The following is a 25382-nucleotide window of genomic DNA, read 5'->3' as shown; positions in this document are numbered from 1 at the left end:
AGCCTTCTGCAATTCATTACAACAAAACATACATGTTCATCACATTTCTCCAAAATATAAGACACATTATAACTACTTCCTCAAAATCGTTTAGATCTGCATAAGGCACTTGCGTATGTCACTTTGCTCCTGGGGGTCTTTCTTGGGGTCTCTCGAGACTGCTGGCGGTCAGCAAGCTCCTGAACTCCAGCTGAACTTTCTTGGGGAACGTGTGCTCTACTTGTTCCTATAGAACTTCATTTATTCTCTGTGCTGTATTGAAGGCAACACACCGTTACCCCACTACCCTCATCTATTGGTATAGCCCAGGTGCCTCAGAAAGCTTGCCACCCCTTACTGAGCTTATTCAATAGGCCGAGTTAATCACTGCTTTAGTTGCAGCCTCTCCTAGTGATTCTTTATAACTTAATCCTGTCAGCGAGGAGAAGCGTCCAGCTGTGCCACTGAAGGCAGCAGCCTCGAGTCACCAGGCTGCTCCCTAATGGAAGCAATCCTGACTGCCTGGATCTCGCCGCTGAGAGGCTGTATTTAAAAAATGAAGTGTTTTCCAGCAAGGGAAACAAGGCTTGAGCACTCATACTCTGGCTGGTGACTCTCCCAGGCAGCTGCATATTGCCAGTCCCTCAGCAGGACAGGTGTAGCCAGAGCCCTGCCGGAGTCAGCAGCAAAACACGCTAGCCCTATTCCTGCAGGAACTACGAACGCCGGGGCGGCTGCGGGGTGCTCTGCGAGTCGGGGTGTCCGGTGCCTGTGCCCAGGACACCTGCCGGCACCTCTTTCCCTCCTTAGCTCTCGGCTCACCCCCAGGGCTGCCCCGGCCGGGCCTGACTCCAGCTGCCCCGGGGGGTCCGGCACGCCAGGGGGTTGGAGCCTCCCCACAGAACCCCCGGGCAGCCAGCAGGCAGCAGACACCCCTGCGCTGGCCTAAGGGCCTCCCACAGCCGGCCACAGGTACCCAGCAGCCCCGGGCCTACAGCTCCCAGCATGCCCTGGGAACAACCTGGCCATGGGGCAGCCCCAGGCCTACAGCTCCCAGCATGCCCTGGGAACAACATGGCCATGGGGCAGCCCCGGGCCTACAGCTCCCAGCATGCCCTGGGAACAACATGGCCATGGGGCAGCCCCGGGCCTACAGCTCCCAGCATGCCCTGGGAACAACATGGCCATGGGGCAGCCCCAGGGCCTACAGCTCCCAGCATGCCCTGGGAACAACATGGCCATGGGGCAGCCCCGGGCCTACAGCTCCCAGCATGCCCTGGGAACAACATGGCCATGGGGCAGCCCCGGGCCTACAGCTCCCAGCATGCCCTGGGAACAACATGGCCGTGGGATGGCCCCGGGCCTACAGCTCCCAGCATGCCCTGGGAACAACCTGGCTGCCAGCAGCCCCGGGCCTACAGCTCCCAGCATGCCCCGGGGCACACCTTCTCCCAGCAGGCCATGGGACATCCCTGCCCTGCAATCGGGCCCTGTGGCTCTGCAGGCCCGGGGCCATTGCCTGGGGTTGTCCAAGCACAGATCCTGGCCCCAGAGCCCCCGTGGGGCAGGGACGAGGGGAAGGGAGGCACTGAGCGGCAGTGGAGAGGTGAGTCAAGGTGGTGGGGTGGCCGGAGAGGGACAGGAGGCGGCCAGAGGGGCAGGGGGAGCGAGAGGGGCTGGGCAGGGATGGAGAAAGGACAGGGACTGGTGAGGAGCGGGCAGAGAGTTGGAGAGGGACAGAGACAGAGAGGCGGGGGGGTGCTGCAGGGAATACAGGATCAGCAGCAGGAGAGAGGGACAGAGAGAGGAGCGGAGGGGCGGGAAGGGGGACAGAGGCACAGACCAGCACAGGCAGGGCGAGGGGACAGGATGAGCAGGCTGTGGCTTTGGCAGTGGGCGGCAAAGCTGCTTCTGTGGGTCTTTCCTTTCCCCCTCTGCCCTTATCCCCTCCCCACCCTTCCCCTCGGTGAGGCTGTGTCTGTGGTGTGCCTGCTCTGGTGAAAGGAGCTCTTGCACCAGCCTGAGGGCAAAAGAAGAGGGGCAAGGAGCGAGCTGTCGCAGTCCTTAGTTTGCAGGTTTCATATACCGTCCCTGTTCAGAAAACACAGTGTGTATGTGTGTCAGTGGTGCCGGCAGATTTTTGTTCTTTACAGCAATTTCTTTAAATACCAGACTTCATGCAGAAGGTTCACACTGTGCTTCTAGTAAACGGAATTGCTTTTATGCATGCTGTGCTTCTAGTAAACGGAATTGCTTTTATGCATGCTGCAGTCTGGAGGTGGCAAGTGCCAGGTTAGAGATGAAGATGGAAATGAAAGCAAGTGACGCACATGCAGTGGTGATCCTGCCACAAGCATGCTGTATATTGACCTCGGAGAATGCTGCAGGGACTCACAGAAGTCAAGGTTTTCAGTGCTCCTTCTGTATTTGAGACCCAAGGGATGGTTTCCCTCTGTGTGCGTTTCTGTGCAGGCATGTGCATGGAACATAGGTGTGTCTCTGTGCCATAAGTGGGACTGATGGCAGCTTTTCATTTCCTTCCAACTCAAAAGTAAAGAAAGACTGTACCTGCAAAAGAGTTCAAACAGCCGTCTTTCTTTCCCAGAGCAAGCATAGAAGCGTGGGGGAGTGGTTTACAGGTTCAGAACTTCAGCCAGCTCTGGATGGTAAACCCTCAGGAGAGGAAAGAGAAGCCCCACTTTTTAAAATACAGCTCTGCTTCCCTTAATGTGTCTTCTTGTTAGATTGTGTTGGTAGTCAGATTAAAAGCACATGATTAAACTGTGCTTGTTTATGAAGATACTTGAGGGTTACTTACTGTCTTAAACCCTCTCTTAAAGTGGGGCACTCTGTTGCCCTGTGGGAAGTACAGTGTCATGACTGGTAATTTTCCTTTTCTTCCCTAGTGTGCGGATGCATTTATGAAGGCAAGTGTTGGGTCTTATTGGCGCCGCACAAGAAACCAGCGTGTGAAACCCAGACATTCACTGTTAGAAACAGGAAGAAGCTATGGGCCCTTGCTTCAGATTCTGCAAAAGATGTACGAAGGCTGAGGAAAGTGGCAAAAAGGGAAGAAATGCCATAGCATAACTTTGGGATGGCAGGTGAGGTTTCCATCAGTGCTCCTCAAACTTAGCAGCCTCATTTTGTTTGCGGATGTGGTGTTGGACTCAAAATGCGAGACTAGTTTCCTTTATTGCGGGTGGTAGTGTAGCGCATTCACCTTTCATGTCCCAGGTGAAGTTGCCAAGGCTCTCATTAAACTTCTGCAGAACCCCCTCAAATTTTCCTTAGTGCGTCATTTCCTTCAACAGTCAAGTCCAGGTCTGTGGCGTACAATAACCCCTACCCCATTTGGGATCTGGATGTGGTTGATTTTTAATTCAGACTTATCTGCTGTTAGAGATTTTCGGGTTTTGGTCCAAATAGGGAAATGCTGATTGTGTGCATTCTTTTGCTTTTTCATAGTGTTGTTCCGTGTTTAGTCATTTGTTCCTTACAAAAATAGTGTATGGGTGTCTATGAAGCTGGAGGTGTTTACGTTCTTGTGGCAGAACGTAGCAGTGGAGCTATCTTGCTGTATTTAAATCAAGAGGAGTGTAATGTAACTTTACTTAAAATCTGGTCTTGGTAGGCAGATCCTACCCTGATAAGCATTAAAAAACAAAACAAAACAAAACAAATCTGTGACGAGGTATAGGTGGAGCACCTGAACTGGTGAAAGGCAGCAATTCTCTCGCTGATGTCCACACATTGCAGAACTGTTGCCAGCATGACCTTGAAATAGTGAGCCATTAATGTTAACTACTAGCAGCTTGTGAACCTAACAGTCAAGGTAGAAAATAGTGTCCCACTGCCACCTTTTTTTAATTTTCTTTTATGTTTTAAAGTTTCTGATTTGATACTTTCTGATGTATTTGAAACCTGTGTCATTATCCTATGTAGTTTGTGACAAGTGTGTGGCAGATGGGCCTTTACTGCTTGGAGAGGTGGTGAGATGGAGAGTGGAGAATGGTTTTATGGCACAAGTGTAAAAGTATAAGAAGGGATTAAGAGGCTTGTGTACCTTGCTGCCATGCCAGTTCAGTGGCATGAGAATTCCTGTAATGACAAATTCCTTCTGGCTGAGTTTCCAACCAGAGCAACACTAGCAACGGATGTCGTTCCCAAATGGTGAGGTGGTTGTAAGCTTCATCAGTAGTAGAAGCTGTGGAGAAAGTCACAAGTCATCTGCCGTTCTGCAAGTCAAGTGCTTGGCTCTTTTGTCACTAGTGTTGATTTAAGGGTACGTTGCTTATAAATAGCACTTGACCTTTGTAATTCTTCATACTGCTAAGATCTCGGTGCCATCAGAGAACCATTGTGCTGTGAAGGCCCTGTAAACATACGGCAATGTTTGTGTTTATCCATTTTGCCCTCCCTTAGGTGGATTATTTTGTAATTTGAAACCTTACTGGCAGGATTTGGGGCTTTATCCTGATCAGCCATCTAAGGGCCAGCTTTCGGCTGCAGCTGCAGCATAAGTATTCAGGTGGTTTGAGCACCAAATGAAACTTCCACTTGGCTGTCATTTTGGCTTTTCCCTTCCTCTTAATTTTTATATTTTAATAAAGAGTTTTAAGTATTTGGCTTCCTTACAGAAAAAAAAAACCAACCCAGTGCTATCCTTGTCCTGTTATGATAAACGCCTAATCTGGAGGGCAGAAAGCTGAGACCACCAGGAAGATGTTGAGAGGAAGGGGAAGAATGTTAGAGCCATGAGTTGGGTGTTCTTCAGCTGGCCAGATCTGAGGAGGTGGAAAAGGTGCCTCAAAGGTAGCTAGAGGGAAGCACGGGAGAGCAGCTGGGAGCCAGAAGTGTGGTGTGGGCATACGGAAGTGCTACGCTGTGGTGTGTCAGGCAAATTATTTTCAGGAGCTTTCATATTTGTTGTCATTTCCCAAGCTCCTGAGGTGCAGGAATGCTGGAGGCAAGAAGCTGCCAGCATCAATTACGTGGAGAAAGAACACTTCTATCTCCATTTTACTTTCCTCACTTCTGTGTTGCGCTGGCAGGGCAGTACAGACCCTGACCCGGAACTTGGACCCGGACCCTGACCCTGACCCTGTGAGTACACAGGCAGCTTGTGTGGCCAGTGCCGGTGCGGTTCTGGCACAGAGGATCAAGCGCTTCATGCTTCAGAGCTGTCAGGCTGACACTCTTCAGCACTCAATGAAGCTCTAAATTACAGCTAAAGGAAGAGAGAAATTTTGCTTCAGAGCTTGATAATGTCGTTCTGATCCATCCTTTTGCTTGTTCAGTGGCTACAGAAGGGAGCCACTGCCTCGGTAGGAGCATCCATTGAGTTCTTCCTGTGTGATATTAGAGAATCATTGTGTCTGTCTATGCATGAGATCATTACAGTAGGTGTTCTGAAGATGTTCATGTGTGGTACATAAAACCTTTGCCAGTAAAATAGTAAATCCACGCAGTGGGGTCTAAAGCACGCAGATCCAGTGCAATCCTCCAAAGAGCTTTGAAAGTCTGTCCCCGAGGGTACAGACCTGGCTGTTGGTGATTCTGTTGACCTGCCTTTTATAGCAGGTTGCTTGGAGAAGTTGCTATGACAGAAGTCGTCTTCTGGGGGCCGAATGCTGCAAATGGTAGGATGTTTAAGGAAGCAAATGAATAACCTTCAGACTTGGTTTTACTCTTTTAACAGATTGTACACAAATGGGAGGCCTGAGCAGGCTGCTTTTAGCAGGGGAACGTGACCTGACTGCACAGGAGGCAAGGAACTCTCTTCTCTCACTGATCATGAGCCCTCAGTTTCAAGGCAGATCTGAAGAGGAATATTTGACCCGTGAGAAATGCAACTTCAGATACGTAACTCAGGTGGGACTACAGTGTGAGCCCTGTGATAGGAGCCGTGTATCCCAACCGTGAACGTAGAGGTTGGGCCCGGTTTTTAGCTTGGTTCAATCTGAACTCTGCTGACTGGTTCTGTGATCAAGTGCAGGCAAGTCTGCCCCCTGAGAGGATGTTGTCACGGGTGGAAGGGTTGAAGTGCAGTGACTGCGTCAACAAACAGGTGGTTTGAAAAGTCTTTTGGGCAAGGATCTGGTACGCTGGTGTAATGCCTTTTCCCTTTACAAAGGTGTCCGGTAAACACAAGTGTTCCTGCATGTGTCCAGTAGAGCAGAGACCTCTGTACTTTCTTTGGACTGATTGTTGTGTAAAATCCGGGGTTTTAGGGACAGCTTTAAAAATTGTTCAAAAGGTGTCTTGTATGTAGGGTGAAATGGGTCGTCACTTCCATAAACCTCTAGCCTGTAAAGAAGGGCCGTGGAAGTAAGGAGATTTTTTTCTTTTTTTCTCTTTTTATTGTTACTGGGAGGAAAAGCGGTGATTAACTATTGCCCTGTGATACCCCCAGATGCAGACTGTGCAGTGCATTTGAGGTGGATCACTCCTGTACTGCCAAGACTGAGCCCAGACTCCTCAATGCTTTGCACACTGGCACTGGAAGCCGTTGTGCAGCTGTTGAGATTGGCTTTCTGTGCTGTAGCGTGAAAAATACAAAACACTGGGGTTAAGGTTTGCAGAGAAGTAGGGAAAAGTTGATTATTTTGTGCTAGGAAGAGAATGTCCTGTACTTTTCAAACTTTGAATGTTTCCACTTGGAATTTAAAAACTGCTTTTAACTCTGCTGTTATGTTTCAGTGGGAGGGAAGGTGTCTTGTAGTTACAGATGATCCGTTCCCTTAAGAAGGATCTTTGCCTTCTGAGCTGAGCTTTCTTGGCTTTACATAAAAGTGCCTCAAGCTGTACGATTTCAGATGGCAGTGAAGGAGTTACATCTCCGTGGGGATTTAGAGACAAATCCAAAAGCATGTTGCCCTATCATTTCAATATATGAACTTTTCTAAACAGGATTTGCTGGGTTTTGAGCAGGAGACCCATTTCGCATGTGCCTACATAAACCCCGTTTTCTCAGACAGACACATGCATTATGGTTTGTGATGCAATATTTACTTGGTTCGTAAGCCGTACTGTGCTGTGCTCTTCTGGGCTTGTCGTAGTCCTTTGAAATGCAGCCCTGCGCATCAAAGGAGCAAGCTGTGTGATCTGCTTCCCCCCACAACATAGAGCAATGTAACTGTCGTAAGTACAGGCAGAACAAAACTAGTTGAGGGATTTGTGGGCTGCTGTTCGAATCATGGTGGGCCAGGAATCAGCCCATGCTTACTAATAAGTTTAATTGTCCTACGCCACCTGAGGGGCAGGACAGTGTCAGGGCATTTTCCCAGGGAATAAAACTGGACATGTCTGATTCTCTCCGAGGGTCCCCTATGTAAAAAAACATCCTTCAGCACAGTCTGGGTGCTTGGTGTTCTCAAAAGGACCCAAAGGGATGAAGTTCACTCCTGCTGCCTGCGTGACAGCAGGAATTATGTCTGCAGCTGTGCTTCTGCGCACTTTGAAACTGCCTCCGTTTCTTTGCTTGGTCAACCAGAAAAAAAAACCAAAAAACCTACGCTGAGTTGGCAACAGTGTCTTGCTGTCCTCTCTGAAGGAAGTAAATTACCATCATCTCGCAGCTTGTCAAATGTGCACCAAGTGTGAAGAAGAACATGACGTGCACTGTCCTAAGCTCTCAGCAGGTCAGGTTTTGCTGTCCTCTGGAAACTGTCTAGCTCTTCAGTTTTTCTCCACAAAGGACACATTGTTTGGAGTAGTGATGAGGTGGCCCCACAAATGCCCCAGCTTTGTTTCTAAACGCTACTAAAGTATTTTGCCTCCTGAAGAGACTGTGTTCCTCATGAGGAACGGTTACTTCTCAATAAAGTGACCCCCTTTCCATCTAAAGGGATGGAGCTTGAGACTGTGGAGGTGGAGGTGCTTGGTGAGGGAGGCAGTCAGGCAGTGCCAGTCTGGGGTGCCCAGCTGCGCAGGGCAGTGACGGCACCCGTGTGCCTGGCGAACGCTTCTCTCGCGGTGCTGCAGGGAGAAGGTGTGAGGGTGCTGGGAGAGAGCCGGCGCCCCTGGGAATGACAGCAGCTAAAGGTGAGGGCTGGCTGCGTGGGCAGCAAAGGGTGAGCCAGCCACTCCCTTTGCAAATGCAGTGGAGAGGGAGGGAGCCCCTCCATCAGCGCAGCAACGTCTGCTGGGGCAGGGCCGGAGGCACCGGCACCCAGGGCAGGGCTGGCAGGGGGTCTGAGAGAGCCACTCCGCCACCCCCTTGCTTACTGACCCTGTGGGGAAATCGCTTTGGGGGCAGCGATTAAAAAGTGCATGCAAAGTTTTTAGGTCCAATTGGAACACTGAGAAGGGGTTCAGGGCCTTTCTCAGAGCGCCACACGTTGCATAGTCATGTGTCATACACAGGGTTGGTGACTGGTTTCTCGCTTCTAATGCAAACGCGTACGCATCCTCAGTAGCACTGCTGAAGTGTTTTACGGACTACGCATGCTCCCCAAGCGGGATTTTGGCCTCTTTGGGGCAGAACTATTTCCGTTAGAGGTCACCATCTCCCACTACCACAATTATCTTTGTCCTATTTTAAACTCATTTTCTGTTGGTGTCAGTGGATCCCAAGACCTGATCAGCTTGTGTTCTCTTGCAGACAGAACTTTCCTCATTGGAAGTCTTCTTCCTGCGCAACTTAGATAACGGTGCTCTTTCCGCTGCCTGGTCTTTGTTTATCACCCCTGCCAAGGCTGCCTCCCTTGATGAGAAGTCCCTTCATTTGTAAATACTCTAGAGAGTGGGTCAGCTCGGTGAAGGTGTCACCTCGACAGAGGGGAAGGTGGAGGGTCAGATCTCTGCATGTGGCAGGGGCTGCATTAACCCTCATCTCCCGCTGCGTGAATGACCGCAGGCAGAGGCGCTGTGCAAGGAACGTCAAACGTTTAATGAATTAAGACAGACAGATCTGGTAGAGGGCTGGGGTTGCAGTGGGCAGGTGCAGGTCACACGTCAGAGGGATCTGTGCTCCACACCTCCTCTATCAATATATCAACTGTGACTGGCGCGGTGTGGAGCACTTTGTCTCCTGGTGTTCCTCAGGGTTCTGGCTTGCTTGGTGGGCACGTAGTCGCTATTGGATGCCCTCTGCTTGCTGCTGACCCCTGCTCCCCACTACAGCCCACCGCCGTGGCATCCCTGTCCAGCTTCCCCTCCCAGAGGGTTTTGGAGCTTTTTGCCACCGGGCACACCACCATCTTCTTCCTCTTCTTGGGTGGCATGCTGCCCCGTGGGGACGTCTCTGGCATCCTGAGGGTGTCAGCCAATGTGGGGCACTTGGCCTGTTTACCAGCAGCCTTGCCTGTTCTGGGCACCACCCGGCAGGAGGAGATGCCCGGTGGTGGTGGTAAGAGGGTCAAAATGACCCAGGGCTGCCTCCGCAGCACCTCCTCCACCAGTTGGGCCATGCAGGGTAGATGATGCTGGGGTGCAGTCGGGGGGCTGGCCAGGGGACTCTTCAGCAGGATCTGCTGAGGACTCTCTGGGAGACCCTGGTGGGGACCCTCTGAGCATCCCTTCAAGGGGCTCTCCTCTGAAGTGTCCATAGGACCCTCCTGAGAGGGCTCCATGGGACTCTCTGGCAGCCGGGTGGGGAAGACCGCTGGCAGCCCACCCTGCTTGCCTTTGGCGTCCAGCAAGGGGGATGTTGCCACCCTCTGCCGGGAGGGGTTGGTGTCCTCCTGCATTGCAGCCACCACTTGGTCCTTGGGACAGTCGCCCTCCATCATGCACTCCAAGAGGTCAGGGATCCTGTTGAGGGTGGTGGTCAAGACAGGGACATCAGGGACACCACAGTCAGTGTCCTTGCTGTCCCCCAGCCCTGCCACCAGTGATTGCTCCTTGGAGCAGCCACCCTTTGCCACATACTCTGAGAGCTCTGGGAGCTTGTTGAGGAGGGTGGTCAAGCAGGAGCCGCTGAAAACTTCAGGGAGCTCCAGGATGCTGTAGAGCCAGGTGAGCAGATCACTGCTGTCCATGGTGGTCGAATGCTCATCCTGAAACTGCAGGTTGTCCTCTGCCAGCTCAGGAGAGGCCTCGTTGAAGGCATCTGGCCCCTGCTTGGGCAGGTCCAGGAGATTCTCTGGGCTTGGTGGGGTGGTCACCACTTCTGAAAAAGCAAACGAAGCCAAGCCACCCCCAGGGTGATGCAAGCCTTCCTTGGTGCAGGTCACCCCCTATGGGCTCTGCCACCCTGCAGACCTCACCTTGGTGCTTGGTCCTGCTTCTGCCAGAGAGCATATCCAGGGCGGGCTGGCAGGGGGTGGCAGCAGGGATGCCATCCTCACTGGCCACCACATCGTTGTTAAAGGCCTCCAACAGCTTCTGGGCGCTGCCAGGATGGGTGCAGAGCACAGGGGGGACCTGCACGCAGTGCTGAGCCGCAGGGTGTTGGGGTGGCAGGGGCCCAGCATGGGCAGGGACGTTCAGCACAGTGCAGCCCGTAGGGTAGAGGGGCTGCCCCTGGTCCACGTCCCATGGGCCCAGCCCCACTGGCTGGTAGGGCACAAGTGTCCCATCACCACTTGCTGTCCCCGGCCATAGGCAGGGGGACAAGGAGCAGGCAGAGGGGGCAGCTGCACAGCGCTGGGGAGCTGCAGCACGTGTGGCAGCTGCACAACCTGCCCCGAGTCCCCCAGGGGCCCCTGCACCCCCTGCCAGGTTGCCTGGGCGGGCTGGTGGGTGATGGTGTGGAGCTGGGAAGGCCAAACGGTGACCAGCAGCCCTGGGACAGAGGGCAGCACACCAGCAGTGACCGGTGGCGGCATGGTCAGGGTGGTGAAGCTTGTGCCGGGCACCTCTGATGCCGTCGGCAGCTGGAGGGGGAACCTCTCTGTGGGCAGAAGCGAAGGGGGGTGATGGGGTGAGATGCTGGCCGGCACAGCTGGTTGGGGGTTACCCGGAGGGCAGGAGCACCACGAGGAGCGTGCTGCTCTGTGCCGCGGCAGTTGGCCAGCGTGGCGTTTGTTGGGGCAAACAGTGTTCTGGGGTTCCGTCTCCATGGCGATCATTCTGCCAGCACCTGGGTCAGCCAGCGTTGTGACAGTTTGACTTTTAATGACAGAACGACTTCCCATCTCAATGGTTTCCCATCCTGCTGATGCTTTCCTGCCCTCAGCGCTGATTTCCCACCCCCACCATAGTTTCCCATCACAACTGTTTTTTGGTTTGGGAGTTGAGTTTCATGTGAAAGGGGAGTTTTCACCTAATTTCTGTTGATGTCAGTGGATCCCAAGACCTGGTCAGCTTGTATTCTCTTGCAGCCAGAACTTCCCTCATCTGAAGGCTTCTTTCTGCCTTCTTTCAGCCAGGGCAGGGCTGGGAGGGAGTTTGAGAGAGCCACTCCTCCACTGCCTTGCTTAGGGACCCTGTGGGGAAATTGCTTTGGGGTGGGGGCAATTTGAGAAAAGTGGGACCTCAGAGAAGCGTAGTATTACAGGAAGCTTTTTAGGGTAAGAGACAGCTGTCGCTTTCAGGATGGCTGGCATTCACCATCCTAAATGTGTGTTGCCACGGCTCCCTAAGCAGCGCAGCCTGCAACCTCAGCACGTGCTGACAGGGGTAACGGGGGCTGGAGCGGAGTGGAGACCCCGCGGCCAGGCTCTGTTATGCTCCTGCAGGAAGGGGAACTTGACGGTACCACAGAGCTGATGAGATGTCCACTGCCATGATTTTCCCTTTTATAACAAATTCTACCAGGGACGAGCAATGACAGAAAAGGCAGGAATATGGTTACACCAGTACTTCACAGTCCCTTGAACTTGTTGTAGTTCCAGCGTACTGGATGGATTGTGCCAGATTCTTTCTTTTCCAGTGAGTCTGGTGGAAGAGAGGCAGCTCCTGCAACCCACCAGACTCCTTGGAATTGAACTTCTCGTGCTGGCCCTTGGCACTTTGACTCTGGGACTTCCAGTCCCAACTTGATTAGTGTTGCCCAAATGTTTTTCATTGCATCTGTAACGCTTTCTGGCCCCTCTGCCCTGCTGAGGATGCCGTCAATGTATCGATACACTGTGAGGCCAGGTGGAATGGTGATCTGTGCTAGGACTGTGGCCGGAGCATTGTGAGCGATAGTGGGGCAGTGTTTGTATCCTTGCAGAAAACTGTTTGAAAACATACTGAGTCCCGCTCCAGGCAAAGGCAAACTGGGCTTTTTCTTGTGCGTGGAGCAGAATCACGAGGAATGCATCTCTAACATGTAAAGCATCTAAAGCTAACCTAACATCTATGCTAACCCTAACGTCCCCCCAAAATCACTGGGTAGCTAGGTTACTGACAACGAAAGGAGAGGAAACAGCACTGTGAGAATGAAAATACCCCACTAAGTCTTTTTGTCCCACAAATTTTTTTGTCTACCTATACAACAGAAGTGTTCTTTCGTGTTAAAGTCAGAGTATGTTCTGATTTGCACTGCCCCACTAAATGGTTTTATGCTGTAAAGGTTTACTAAGAAATAATTGTTAGTGTTCTTCCTGGTTATGCACCCACATCTTATAATGAAAAAATTAGATGATAACGTCTTTGCTGTGCTACACTGTTCTATAACTGAGAGTTAGGTTGTGTTTTCATTTTAAGCATTCTCAAAAAAGTACGGATAATTACAGCTTTTACTAACAGCACTGCGGCAAATGTGAATTCACTGGTGGGCTTTTAAGCCTCACCTCGGCATGTTTGATGTAGGAACAAACATTACAAGTACTCTAGTATTTTTGCCAATGCTTTCCTGCACAAATTGTATTAAAAGCATAGATTCTTCTGGTCTTCCATGCAGAAAGTATGGTGAGAATAAATCTGATATTAAAATGACTTCTTCAGATGTCAGAGGTTTATTTAGAAATGTCCACTACCTGTATTTTTTCTTATTTACTTGCAGTGGGTCATAACAACCTGCAGAGAAGATATGCAAAGTACGTCATCCCTATTATTTCCATTCCTGGGTTATGATAGCATTTGGCACAGAATTTTAGATCAGTTGCAAAAAGTAATGCTGGGCCACACATATACAGATTGATCCATGATCCCAGGTAGCTGTATGGGATTTGGTAATTTTCTTTAATGAGTAAAGGAAAACTGCATGTATTATGGAAATGAGAATTTAGTGAGACAAAGGGCAGGTCCAGTTCCTTTTTCACTAATACACAGAGATGTTCTAACATATCAAACGAAAAGAATTTCTAAAGAAGTAGACTTTTCTGAGCTGGAGAAGAGGTAGATGAAATAGAAAAGATAGATCTAAAATCTGCAGCAATATATTGCCTCTAAAGGAGGATGTGTTGGGGTTTTTTTCTTTCATGGAAACAAATGAACAATTACTGTGTGATTCTCCAAACTGGAAATTTGCAAAAAGCTGTGTAGCGTGGTTTTCAGTAGTATAAAAAGCAAAAGCTCTTTAGGGTTTCAAGTACATCTTTGCAACAGCTGTTAAAAATATGCAAACACGCAGATTGTTCCATTGTATGAAAACACCTTCCTTTACTACTTATTTGTTATACAGGGAGTAAACTAGCAGTGACGACCGTTGGAAAGTTTTAGATGAATAAAAAAATCCTCCAAACCAGGAAAAATACTGTGCTATCAGGTAGCTGCAGCTTTGCTGTGTGAGCTTATTATTCACGTAGAGACTTTTTCTAAATGTGTCACTTAAGGCAGGGATGGCTTCTAATTCTAAAAAGCCATTTGCCTAGAGCAGTCACTCATGTGCCACATACAGGATTTTTATGCTAACACTATTAAAAAAAATCCCTAGAAAATTTTCCACCTCCTTCAAGTAAATACAACCGATGTCCCTAACTGTCTCAGTTTCCTATTCCACCATAGGTTGCTGTATTTCAAAGACAAAGTTAACCAACGGCTGGTTACTAACCGAGGGCTCAATCCAATTTTTGCAGCAGTCAGGTAAAGAGTTGCCATTTAGTCTGGACCCACTGAAGTGCCAATGTAAATATAAACAAAATAAGGTATATCAAACTTTAGGTTCTCTAGCAAAACAAGGGAAAGAATATGAAGAACTACGTCTTGTCTGCTGTCTGTTTCCCATATGTGTGGTGATCGGCTCCCTGGAAAACAAGAGGCTGGGCTGGTCCTGGCTGTGCCCATGAATATGCCAGCTGAGTGCTAGGTGGTAGCAAGGAGAGCACTAGAGAAAAGCACAGACCCATTGACCCAGCACCACCGTTCTCATGTTCTTCATGCCTTTGAGGCCTGTTACCCTAAGGCTTAACCCTTAGACTTAATCCTATCTTAAGACTTAACCTTAAGACCCCTGAGACTTAAACTTAAGAAGTAAAGCTGAAACTTAAAGATTTTAACACTAAGAATTGACCCTAGGTCTTAAATTTAAGACTTAACATTAAGACGTAACCCTAAGACTTAACCTTAAAACTTAACCCTGAGACCTAACCCTAAGACTTAACATTAAGACTTAACCTTAAAACTTAACCCTAAGACTGAACCATAAGACTTAACCTTAAGACATAACCCTGAGACTTAACCCTAAGACTTCACCTTAAGACTTAACTGTAAGTTTTAACCTTAAAAATCAACCCTAAGACTCAACATTAAGACTTAACCCTAGGACTTAACACTAAGACTTAACCCTGAGACTTAGCCTTAAGAAGTAACCCTGAAACTTATCCTTAAAACTTTAACACTAAAACTTAAATTTAAGACTTAACCCTGAGATTTAACCTTATAAGACTTATCCCTAAGACTTTAACCCTAGGACTTAAATTTAAGACTTAATCCTAAAAGTTAACCTTAAGACTTAACCCAAAGACATGACCCTGATACTTAACGTTTAGACTTCACCTTAAAACTTAACCGTAAGACTTAACCCTGAGACTTAATCTTAAAGATTTTAACCCTAAGAATTAACCCTAGGTCTTAAATTTAAGACTTAACCCTAAGACTTAAACTTAAAACTTATCCCTAAGACTTAACCCTAAGACTTAACCTTAAGACTTAACTCTAAGACTGAACCTTAAGACATATCCCTGAGGCTTAACATTGAGCCTTATACTTGAGGCTTTACCCTAAGACTTAACCCTGAGATTTAATCTTAAGACTTTAACCTTAAGACATAACCCTAAGACTTAACCCTGTCTTAACCTTAAAACTTAACCCTAGGACTTCACCCTAAAACTTAACCCTAAGACTTATCCCTAAGACTTAAACCTTAAGATTTAAGTTAAATCTAACCCTAAGACATATGCCCTATAGAATAGTTTTTGTATTTGATGTTTTTTATATAAGTATTGCACTGATGACATGAATGAGAGTGGTATAAAAGCAGGAACCGTCCAATACACGAGGGATGAGAAATGAAGATGCAGACAAGTGAAGTGGTTGGGGTTGGATTTATATGAAGCTTCTACAGAGGGGAAAAAATAGTTTCTTGTTGGAAGAAGGGTTCGCTGGGGTCAAGAAGACGCTCAATATGAGTTACGCATCTTGCTCAACTTTATTAGTTTCTAACACTACTTATATAGAACCGATACACATGCACATTCGTAAAGCAGAAATAGAATTGGTTAGTAGTCTCTAAACGCGCGTGGTTCTCACACCCCTAATTATCATGACTAAAATAAGCATTCTATCCATGTAGCTAATTGTGTTGCTGTGCTTCAGCCTTGTAGTTTGTTACTCCCTATTTTCCCATACCGCTCCCTCTCTTTCTTGGCCCTGCACCTGCTTTCCCAGCAGCTGTAGCTTGTTACAGCCACGGCCTGTTGGCACAACATAATTACTTGGTCTCAGGATTCAAGAATAGCTCAAGGCTACCTTTCTTGTTAACTTCAGCACAATTCTGATTACAGGCCTATTCTAATACCAGGCCTGGATTGTGCAGATCTTCAGAGATTCTAAGGCCACGCTTCTGCAGCCATTCTTCTACAGTTTCTCTTTTAGTTGCTATCTAGATTGAAGAGTATTAGTAATGTCCAGCTGTTGATTTCTGTATGTGTTTTGAGGATTCTGAGGGGCCTGCCTGTTCCTCAAAGTTCATGTCAGACAGTGACCTTAAGCTTTCCCTTCTCTTTTATGATATGTAGCCACACTCCAGCAGTACTGTCAATCATTTTAATCTGTGACTTGCTTTGTATTCTTACTACCAAAATAACAGGCTCCTTTTGAAGACTGTGTGTGTATATATATATATATATATGAGCTATCCAGAATTTTGTAAACCTAATCTATCAGTATAAAGGCAGTTGTTACTCTAAAACGAGCTCAGTAACAAGACTACAAGAGGATGTGATTCAAGATACTCTTAAAGTGTATCTCAAAAGAGCTTTCAGATATTTGTATTCATTTAATTGTACTTGTATAGTGAAGAAACAGAAGAAAGAACAATCTAACACAAAGTCCTGCCTTCAGTCACCAGAGTAATATTTGCAGTCAAACTGTGGCTCTTAGATCACAACAGATTTCTTTGGGTTTTGTTAGAAAAAAATACCTGATTGCAGTGTGTGCTTGTGTATTGTTCAAGGAAGAACAATACTTGAGCCTTTTTTATGTGTTAGGAAACAGAAATCCTCATGAACAGCTGCTGATAGTTGAAGGTGCTCAGCTGAGAAAGATGATGAGAGGTTCATCATCTGCGCAGATGCCTGCTGGTGGCAGGCAAAATTTCATACCTTTGGGTTCAATCTAAAGACAGGTCTAATTGTATAATAAAATAAGTTAAAGGTGTATTTCATGTTCTTAGAACTTTCTTCATGCTCATTTAACTGTTTCGTTAGGGCATGGTTGGACAACTGCAGCAGGAGCTTGCTGATGCACCTAAAAAGCAATCTATGCCAGAAGCTTCACTTGAAGTTACTACACGCTACCACAGTGACCTGGAGAGAGACAAGCTGCACTTGCAAAAGGAGTTGGAAAAAAAGTTGAAAACTAATGTCCTTAATGTCTGTAACTATATGAAGAAATCTGACTGTAGCTGTTGAAAGTAGGAGCGAATGTTGTACTTTTGCACCACGTTTTGCAGTGTTCTTACGAAAACTGAAGTATAGAGGGAACCAGAGGAGCTTTGCAGGAAAGCTGTAGGGTGATTTTGTGTGTGCGTGGACATGTCATCTTGTTCCCCAAAGTTGTAACCTCATCCTGTCGCTTCTAGAGTATTCCTTCTTCCCATCAGCTCCAGCTGCTGTTCTTGGTTATGGTTCCTAAGGTGTGTTTTACACTCCACATCAACCTTGGCCATAGGTCTTGGATGGGTGGAGGAGAGCTTAGGCCTGTTTCTGTGTGAGTTACTGCATTCTCCTGCGCTCTTGTCTTTTCCGGCCACCTTACTTTTTCTTCTGCCACTGTTGCTTTCACAGACGCAGAAGCAGAACATGCTGGCTCTGACATCCAAGGACTTGCACAGCACGTGGGAGGAGCACTTGAAGTCACGATCCCACCTTGGAAGAGCGCGTTGCTCATCTTGACGAGGAAAAGGCTGAACTGTTGGAACAGGTGAGCCCAGAAAATTCTCCGGGCACCGAGGCAATACCCAGGAGAACCACATGCACCTTCTGGTCAGGTTCTTACATATCATTGCTTTCTGTTATCCCTGCCATTCAGGCTGCGAGTACCTTATCGTTTGGGGGTCACGGAGGAAGCAAATAAAAGCTAGATGGGTATCTTTGTGTAAGTTCTGGAGTGGCTCTGTTGGGAAGAGATCCCAGTTACTCCCTCTCGGAAGAGAGGGGAGTAACGCAACCATCACTCGGAACAACTCTGTGCAGTTGGCCTTGCCCAAGGTCACCCCCTGAAGCCTGTCTCGGGCACGAGTTGAGCAGGAGGCAGTTGGGGGTTTGCTTTTCGGAATGGTGTCTTTGCTTCCCAGGGCACAATGCAGTGTGATGTGATGCAGAAAAAATGAATGCAGTAACTTATTGCTTACTAGTAGCTGACTCAGTCCGTCTTTCCCTTGTCATGGAGACCCAGAAGCAGAGTTCCCAGAAGTGCTTTTGAGGTTGCTCTGGGTGATAGATTCTAGTTTTTAGTTTTGCATCCTTTCTGGCTAATAATAAACAAATAGTGCCCGTTGTGCCCATAACACTATATCCACAGGACCCATCAGCACCCTCTTATCTTCAAAGCCTGAAACTGAATTTCAGCCCAGCCAGCTACCAAGTCCCTGCCAACTAAAACTGGGTAATCACGGGGGGGTTTAATACCATTCTGAAACATTTAATATTGCACAGGAACTGTAGAGTCTCCTGGTCTTGGCTGGGGAGTGACCTGAAAAAAACCCAAGTTTTTGTGGCTGAGCATGCGTGCACTTGAAAAAGGACTGGAGAGGAAATACTTCCTCCTGGAAAGAGCAGAGATGGATTGTGTTTACTGTGTATTGCCATCTTGTAAATAAAATCCTGCCTTTCTTCTAATGTCTGGAAAAAAACAAATACACTCAATTAAAAAATGCATTTTGCTCTCCATTCCCCCATTAAATGGTCCGACTGATTACAGAGGTACTCTTGAAATGGCTGCTGCTCATAGCCATTTCCCAAAACTCATAGAATTCGGGTTTTGCAACCTGAATTTACTTGGCTGTGTTTTCAGCAAAAGTCTTTTTTCGGTCTTTTTTAAATTATTATTATTATTATTGCTCTTCCTTCTAGAGATCATGTCTGCAGTAACAGAATGCTGCTAATACACTGAGGATCAGCTAAGGAAAGCGACTGTACATCAGCCACTTTGGTCGGCGAGAACACTGCCAGAGCGAACAGGCTTGATAAAGCTGTGAAGGCTCATTCCAGAAAGGAAAATGAAGGTTCTAGGAGCTGTACCATTATTAGTGATGAAGAAAAAGAAGGCATTTCAAAGGGCTGAATCTCCTCCCTAAAAAGTGGTACTAGATTCCTGTCCTGTTGTAATCAGTATTTTCAGCGCTAATCACAGTGAAGTGTGTCCCTCTCTCTGATTGAGGTTTTCTTTGCCATCTCTCCCATTTTTCACAAACTCACTGGCAAGAGGCAGTTTCTAAGAGGAAGAAGTGTGCTGCCAAGGTGTTCCATGAGTCAAACCATCTAGGGTATACTGGACTGTGACATCACCCCAAAACCATATGGTTCTTATAGGAAGGTTTCACCACGCTGAACTACTTAGTGCCATCACCGCAGCAGTAGAATAGGAGGATGGTTCCCAACTTATCTATGCCAAAGGCACGACCTGTCTTTTGATTTCTGGACCACGTTTCCATACACTCAGTGGCCGCTTGTGCTCTTTTGTGGCAGTGCCAGCTCGGCCACATTTACTGGAAAGTAACTTTCTGACCCTGTCCTGGCAAGGCAGGTAACTAGATGATGCCTACAGGCCCCCCCCCCGCCCCCCTCCCGCTATATTAACCCTTGCTGTTTGTTCCTTTGGCATCCACTTGCCCAGGGCTAACGATGGCACACAAGCAGGACTGCTCAACAAACTAGGAGGCGAATTGCTCGCAGAGCTGCTTTGGCCATAACTCCCTGACGAGATGCCCTTGCCCTGAACGACAAGCGCTTTCCCAGTTTGAGCCATTTTCTTTTAAAACCAACTAGACCGAGCCCCCCAGCGTGCTCGCAGCGCGGGCCCCGCCGGGGCCAGCGGGGAGCTGCTGCTGCCCGGTACGCCGGCACCCCCCCGGGCTTCCCGACAGCGGCCCGAGTGCTCTGCGGGGGGCGCAGCGCCGCCGCCACCCGCCGGGCCTCTCGCTGCCCCCGGCCCCGCTCGGCAGCGCCGCGGCCGGGCACCGCGGGGCAGGAAGTGACGTCACTCGCGCTGGACACGCGCCGGAGCAGACCCCGCCCCCGCCAGCAGAGCCCGCCGGCCGTTTAACCGCCGCGCTCGCCGCTGAGGGAGGCGCTGTCCGCCGCTGCCGCGCTGAGGAGCAGCCTGTGCGCTCGGCTTCCCGCCCTCTGGTGGTTCGCTCCGTAGACAGCCGTACCGGGCCGCTGCCCGGGGCCCCGATCCCCCTGCCCCGGGGGCCCCCCCGATCCCCCGTCCCCTGCCCCGGGGCCCCCCCGATCCCCCTGCCCCAGGGGGCCCCCCGGCCTCCCCCGATCCCCCTGCCCCGGGGGCCTCCCCGATCCCCCTGCCCCGGGGGCCCCCCGATCCCCCTGCCCCGGGGCCTCCCCGATCCCCCTGCCCCGGGGCCTCCCCGATCCCCCTGCCCCGGGGCCTCCCCGATCCCCCTGCCCCGGGGCCTCCCCGATCCCCCTGCCCCGGGGGCCCCCCTATCCCCCGTCCCTGCCCCGGGGGCCCCCCTGATCCCCCGTCCCTGCCCCGGCCCACCGGCTGCCTCCCGCCGTCGCTTCCCTGAGGCGGGACCGTGCCCGCGCCCCTGCCGCGGGATGAAGAGGTTTTTCGGGTTCTGGAGGAAGAAGAAGGGGCGGCCGGCAGCGTCCGGCAGCTCCGCCAAGCCCTTCCCCACCGGTGCCTACGAGCTCCGGCTGAAGGACCTGGGCAAGCTGCACCGTGCGGCCGCCCGTGGCGACCTGGGTCAGGTGCGGCAGAGACTGAAGAAATGCGGCATCGACGAGCGGGACGCGGCGGAGCGGTAAGCGGCGGGGGGCAGCAGCGCCGGGCGGTGCTGGGGCGGGGTGTGGGGGGGTTGCGGGCAGCGCCGGGACCCGCAGGTGCAGCTGCAGCCACCGGCAGCTCAAGGGCGCTGGGAGCGAACGGCAGCATCGCTGCGGGGAGCCTCAGCCTGGGCGGGGAGCCAGGCCTGTGCTGCCAGGAGCCCTTGGAGTCGGCCGAGCATCCCCCGTCTTGCCCCGGCCCCCTCCGTGCCCTCGTTCCCGGGGGTGTTGCCTTGCCTGGGGGCGCAGGAGCGGCAGGGGGCCGGCAGCAGCCTGGCCAGGGCGGGTTGCAGAAGGAGCCTCAGGGCCATTCTCCAGGCAGGCTTGGAAGGCAGAGTGCATGCGCCTCGGAGGCCTCAGCGTGCGGGGTTAGTAGTTGAGCTGAGCAAGCTGCACTGCCTCAGCTGGGAGTAAAAGAGGGGTAAGCACTGCGTTTAGGAAAGGGTGAATGTGCTGTGTATTGGTGCTGTGTGGACGGTTGCCTGATGTGCCTTTTGTGACTGTGATGTTGCAGCCAAAGCAACATCAGTCTGATTTTAGGTGGCAGTTACTTTGCTGTTTGCTCTGTGGCCTTGGTACAGCTAATTAGTGCCTTGGTTTGGAAGATCTGGGCAGTGCCATGCAGAGGAAGCTGCTGCTTCTGGCAGGTGTTAGGATGTGTGCTTTTGAGTCGAGCACAGCAAGTACTTGGCAGTTATATCTTAGGGAGAAGCCCTGGGCTGCAGCATAGCTCCTCATGATCCACCGTAAGCCTAAGGGAATCAGCTGAAGGTTTTGGGTCTTGTATGTGTCGAGCTGTTAATGCCTTTTCTGAAAAGACTGAGTCAAAACATCCATGACATTCAGAGGAGATGCTGGTTTAATCAGAGTACTTCAGCATCCTGGGCTGTCTTTTCTGAAGACTGGACTTTTGCCAGCCAGCTAGCTTATTGCCCTGAAAACACCTGGAACTGTCTAGATTTGTAGGAAGGCAATGAAGAGTGCAGTCAGTCAGCATGTGGGCTGTGTGCCTGAGTGTTGCCAGCCAGTATTAGTTTATGCAGCTGCAGGTGGGGGATGCCATTTAAGGTGGCTTGAGTGCACTTTTGTGCATAATTCAGCTGCCAGAGTCAAGGTGCCCGATGGCATTTATGGAAATAGTTCTGAAAGTCTCTCTCTTTTTCTTCTTACTGCTTACTGATTCAGTCAGCAGTCAGTCACCAGCTCTTAGCAGACCCTGGTATGAAATTTCGCTAGTTTTTGCGTTTCAAGTTCATCTTGTCTAGAAAGCTTTTTTTCCTGTGAAGGGTTTTCTTTTGTGTGCCAGGCAATTAGCAGTGTTATAACAGGACAAATACAGTCACAAACTGTAAAAAACAAGCTGGGGGCGGGGGGGGAGAGGGAGGGAAGAAAGAAAAGGCAGCATACTATGATGAGCACTGTGGTGGTTTTGCCATGATAATGCCCAGTGCTGAACAGCGAGGCTGAGAGCAATTCGGTGGACAGAGCCTGCCTGCTTGCTGCAGCCACTGCCCTCTGTACCAGCCATGGGGGTTGCAAGGCCACCTGTGCCCTCTTAGTGCTTGTGGGTGTGATGTGTGTTGTGAGTGACCACCAGATGCAGTTGCGTTTCAGGGCTTCATAGTGTTGGAAGACTTGGTATCATTGGAAGTAGAGGTGTAGAATAGGAAATAATGCAAAGTAACGGCAAAAATGTGTGCATTGGTTGTATGAATATCTCAGGTTTGCTCCTCAGGATTTCCAAAAGCAAAATCTTGCACCAGGAACATGGCAAGTATCACACCAACAGGTTCCTTCCATGAAGTGGGTCCTGTAGCCCATAAGACCTCCCGAAAGTGTGCTTGATACAGCATCAGTTAGGAGCAGGCAGCTTTCAGAGGTGGTCTAGCCAAACCTTCAGCCTCACTGACAGAGACGGGCAAAAGTCAGCACAGAGCTGGAAGCACTGTAGGCACAATGCCAGCTAGTCATGGATCCTGGGTCAGAGCTCATCGCTAAGGGAGATTTACCCTGTCAGCTGCCTGTCAGACTGAACTCCAGCGCTTTCATTGCTTGGCTTGTAGCTGCTGGGTTGTCGGCTCAAGGGCCATTCAAAGCGCGTACTGCCAACCTGCTGTTTCCCAGTGGGGTTGTTTCGTGGCTGCTCAGGCATCAGCAGTTCTCCTCTACTCTGTAGGTGATCAGCGTAGCAGCAACAGGAGCAGGAACAGAATCTGGGCAGTGTCCCCAGGGCTGGGTGGCAGAAGAACTTCGGTGTTACTGGAGGCCTCTTGCAGGGACAGGCAACCCTGAACACTGATGTTCTCTGCCAGCCTGTTCCCTGAAGTGGATCTTCTGTGGAGCACAGCAGGCCTTGCTCCAAGCAGAGCCGTCTCCTGTTGACAGACTGAGAGGCTTGGTTGAGGAGGACAGCAACAAGTCCACAAGTTTTCTGAAGGCTTTTCTGTTTGCAGAGCTGATAGTGACTACTTCACGTCTTTCATGCTTCCTAGTGGTTGGTAGTAGCAGCTTTCAGATGATTGTGGACTCCTTCATAACCAGTCCTGGTTAGCTTTCAGATAATCTCAGTCAGTCATTTCTTCAGAGATGAAGGATCCTGCATGTTTACATGGGAATTTCTCAAAAGTGGTGGTAGTTGCTCTTGAGCTACTCCTTTGTCAGTGCTCCAGTCTGTTCCCTGTCTGTAGCAAGACATTACAAGTGCTTTGAAGTTTTATGTATTTCTCTCATCCTCATCTTTGTTGCAGTGGAGGAGGCTTGTCAGCTGCCCTGTAACAAGTATCTGTGTTACAGATTACTGTGTTTCTGCATCACCTGCCACTGCATTTGTGTACCTCTCCCTTTCCATTCCCACATAGCCAGGGAGCTGTTGTGCTTCTGCCTCAGCAAGGTTGGTTGAGCTTTCCTAAATACAAGAAGGACCTACCCACAGTGATGTGGTTCAGAGCCAGTGCTGGTGTTCCTCTCAGTTCTTGAGGAACTGTGGGATTGTTACTGCATCACCTTCAAGGGAGGAAGGTCCCAGCTGTTTTCTAGCTTGTCTTCTGCTCTGTTGGGACAGGTGTCCTGCAGAGCAGCAGGTGCTTTGCCTTTGCACAGTGTGAAGCTTGTGCTGATTTGTGCCTCTGATTTAGGGGGAAACACATGCAAGGACTTTCTGGGCAATTTCTTTCAGTGCAAGTACGCTGGTTAATTGACATCAGACCCAAGATGTTCTGTGGTTTGAAGGAGTCCTTTTCTTTCTGGCAAGGCTTTAACTTGAAGAAAAGAGTTTCATTTTCTTATGCTGGTCATGTATTATGGAAACACAGTATTCCCTCCCTGGAGAGGACTTCCTCTGTAGTAGGCTTATTATGACTATTGTAGTTATACATATCTGAAGGATCAGGTATTACTTTCCTGTACTCAGGATTACAGTGTTCTGTCTGGTTTGCTGCATGTTATGGGGGGCACTTTGGTGCAAGTGAGTACTTGGTTTTGTTGCAGTAGTAAGCAAGCTAGAGAAAAAGCAGAAATCCTTGAAGTGCAGGGAAACGCTAATACTCTTTATATAAAGCCCATCTACATCTCTGATACTTCTGGCACATGAATAATTATAGAACTTAGAGGGTTGCTTGCCATAGTTCTCAGATTCCCAAACTCTGTTCTTTTTTGCTGCGCCACAGGTGTAGTCCTGCTGGAGGCAGTGACCAACACCTGGGCACAGGAATCTGTGCAGATTAAGTTCTAGAGTGAAGGAAATGGCAGCTTACTAAGCAGATGCTGCGGAGGGGTTTTGCTGGCCAGTCTCGGGTGTTTGGTGCGCAATTGCTGTTACTGGTAACGGAATGAGAAATCATTTCTTAAGCTTGCTTTGTGCAAAGTGAAACTTGTGGTCATATCAATTCATATCAGAGCCTGAAATTATTTCTCTAGTTGTCTGTTTGTGCTAATTTAATATGTTTAATTTTTAGGACACCTCTGCATCTTGCTTCTGCGAATGGCCATGTGAACGTTGTTACATATCTCGTAGAAAACAAGTGTAAACTAGATCTTACTGACAGTGATAACAGATCGCCACTGATGAAGGTATGTGGAATAAGTTATGCTCTTTTAAATGGGGCTTGTCAACTGTGCATTAAATGAGAGGTGGCTGGTAGGATTCTTTACACAGCTCTGTGTAGAAGCATGCATCTGGTAATCAGTGTGGAATAGGCATATGTTAGCTCAGCTTTGTAGGTGCTCTTATTTTCCAGCATTGGGAAGCTGGGGCAATTGTAACAGAGTGCTGGCAGTTCTTCCTTTTTTGTGTGTTGTTCCCAGGCAGTACAGTGCCAGCAAGAAGAATGTGTAGCTATTCTGCTAGAGCACGGTGCCAACCCACATCTGGCAGATGCTGACGGCAACACTGCCCTTCACCTTGCTGTCCGATCTCCTAATACAGCTGTAGCGGGGCTGTTACTTGAGCATAATGCCAATATTGATGCTCGGAATAAGGTAAATTTTTGTATTTGTTGAAGAAGTTCTTTCAAAAAGTTGTACTAGTATTTCTCTTGTAGGGTTGTTTTTTTTACTTTTATTTTTAAATTTATTTATCTGTCCTTTCAGGAGGGAAACACTCCGCTTATTCTTGCTATCTCTGAACGTCATGAAGATATAGCAGAGTTTCTTCTGCAGAGAGGAGCTGATGTGCATGCTCGAGATCACTGTGAAAGGTGAGTGGTTTGTCAAAACTCTGCATGGGTCTCTTCAGTATTCTTTAGGTTGGATTAATCGGAGGCCTGAGAATGAGCTCTGAAAAAAAAACAACCCAGGGAGCCACATAGCAGCTATTTCTGTGTGACTTGTGAAAGAACATCTGCACTTGGCTGTTGTCATACC

At 49.4% G+C, this 25382-nt stretch overlaps 1 protein-coding gene across 1 annotated transcript in view; it reads left to right on the top strand.

Annotated features, from left to right (window-relative positions):
* Positions 1-20173: 20173 nt before the first annotated feature.
* LOC121082202 (ankyrin repeat domain-containing protein 26-like) overlaps positions 20174-25382 on the top strand; it is a 70174-nt gene continuing 64965 nt past the window's right edge. Inside the window, 4 exon segments of the mRNA XM_040581550.1 lie at positions 20174-20500; positions 24476-24590; positions 24825-24998; positions 25110-25216. Of these exon segments, the coding sequence (XP_040437484.1) occupies positions 20295-20500; positions 24476-24590; positions 24825-24998; positions 25110-25216 (602 nt within the window). The 5' untranslated portion in view covers positions 20174-20294.

Source organism: Falco naumanni, unplaced genomic scaffold (assembly GCF_017639655.2).
Source record: "Falco naumanni isolate bFalNau1 unplaced genomic scaffold, bFalNau1.pat scaffold_42_arrow_pat_ctg1, whole genome shotgun sequence".
Lineage (NCBI taxonomy): Eukaryota > Metazoa > Chordata > Aves > Falconiformes > Falconidae > Falco > Falco naumanni.
Note: the sequence above shows the minus strand (reverse complement) of the source record. Positions and strands in the feature narration are given on the sequence as shown.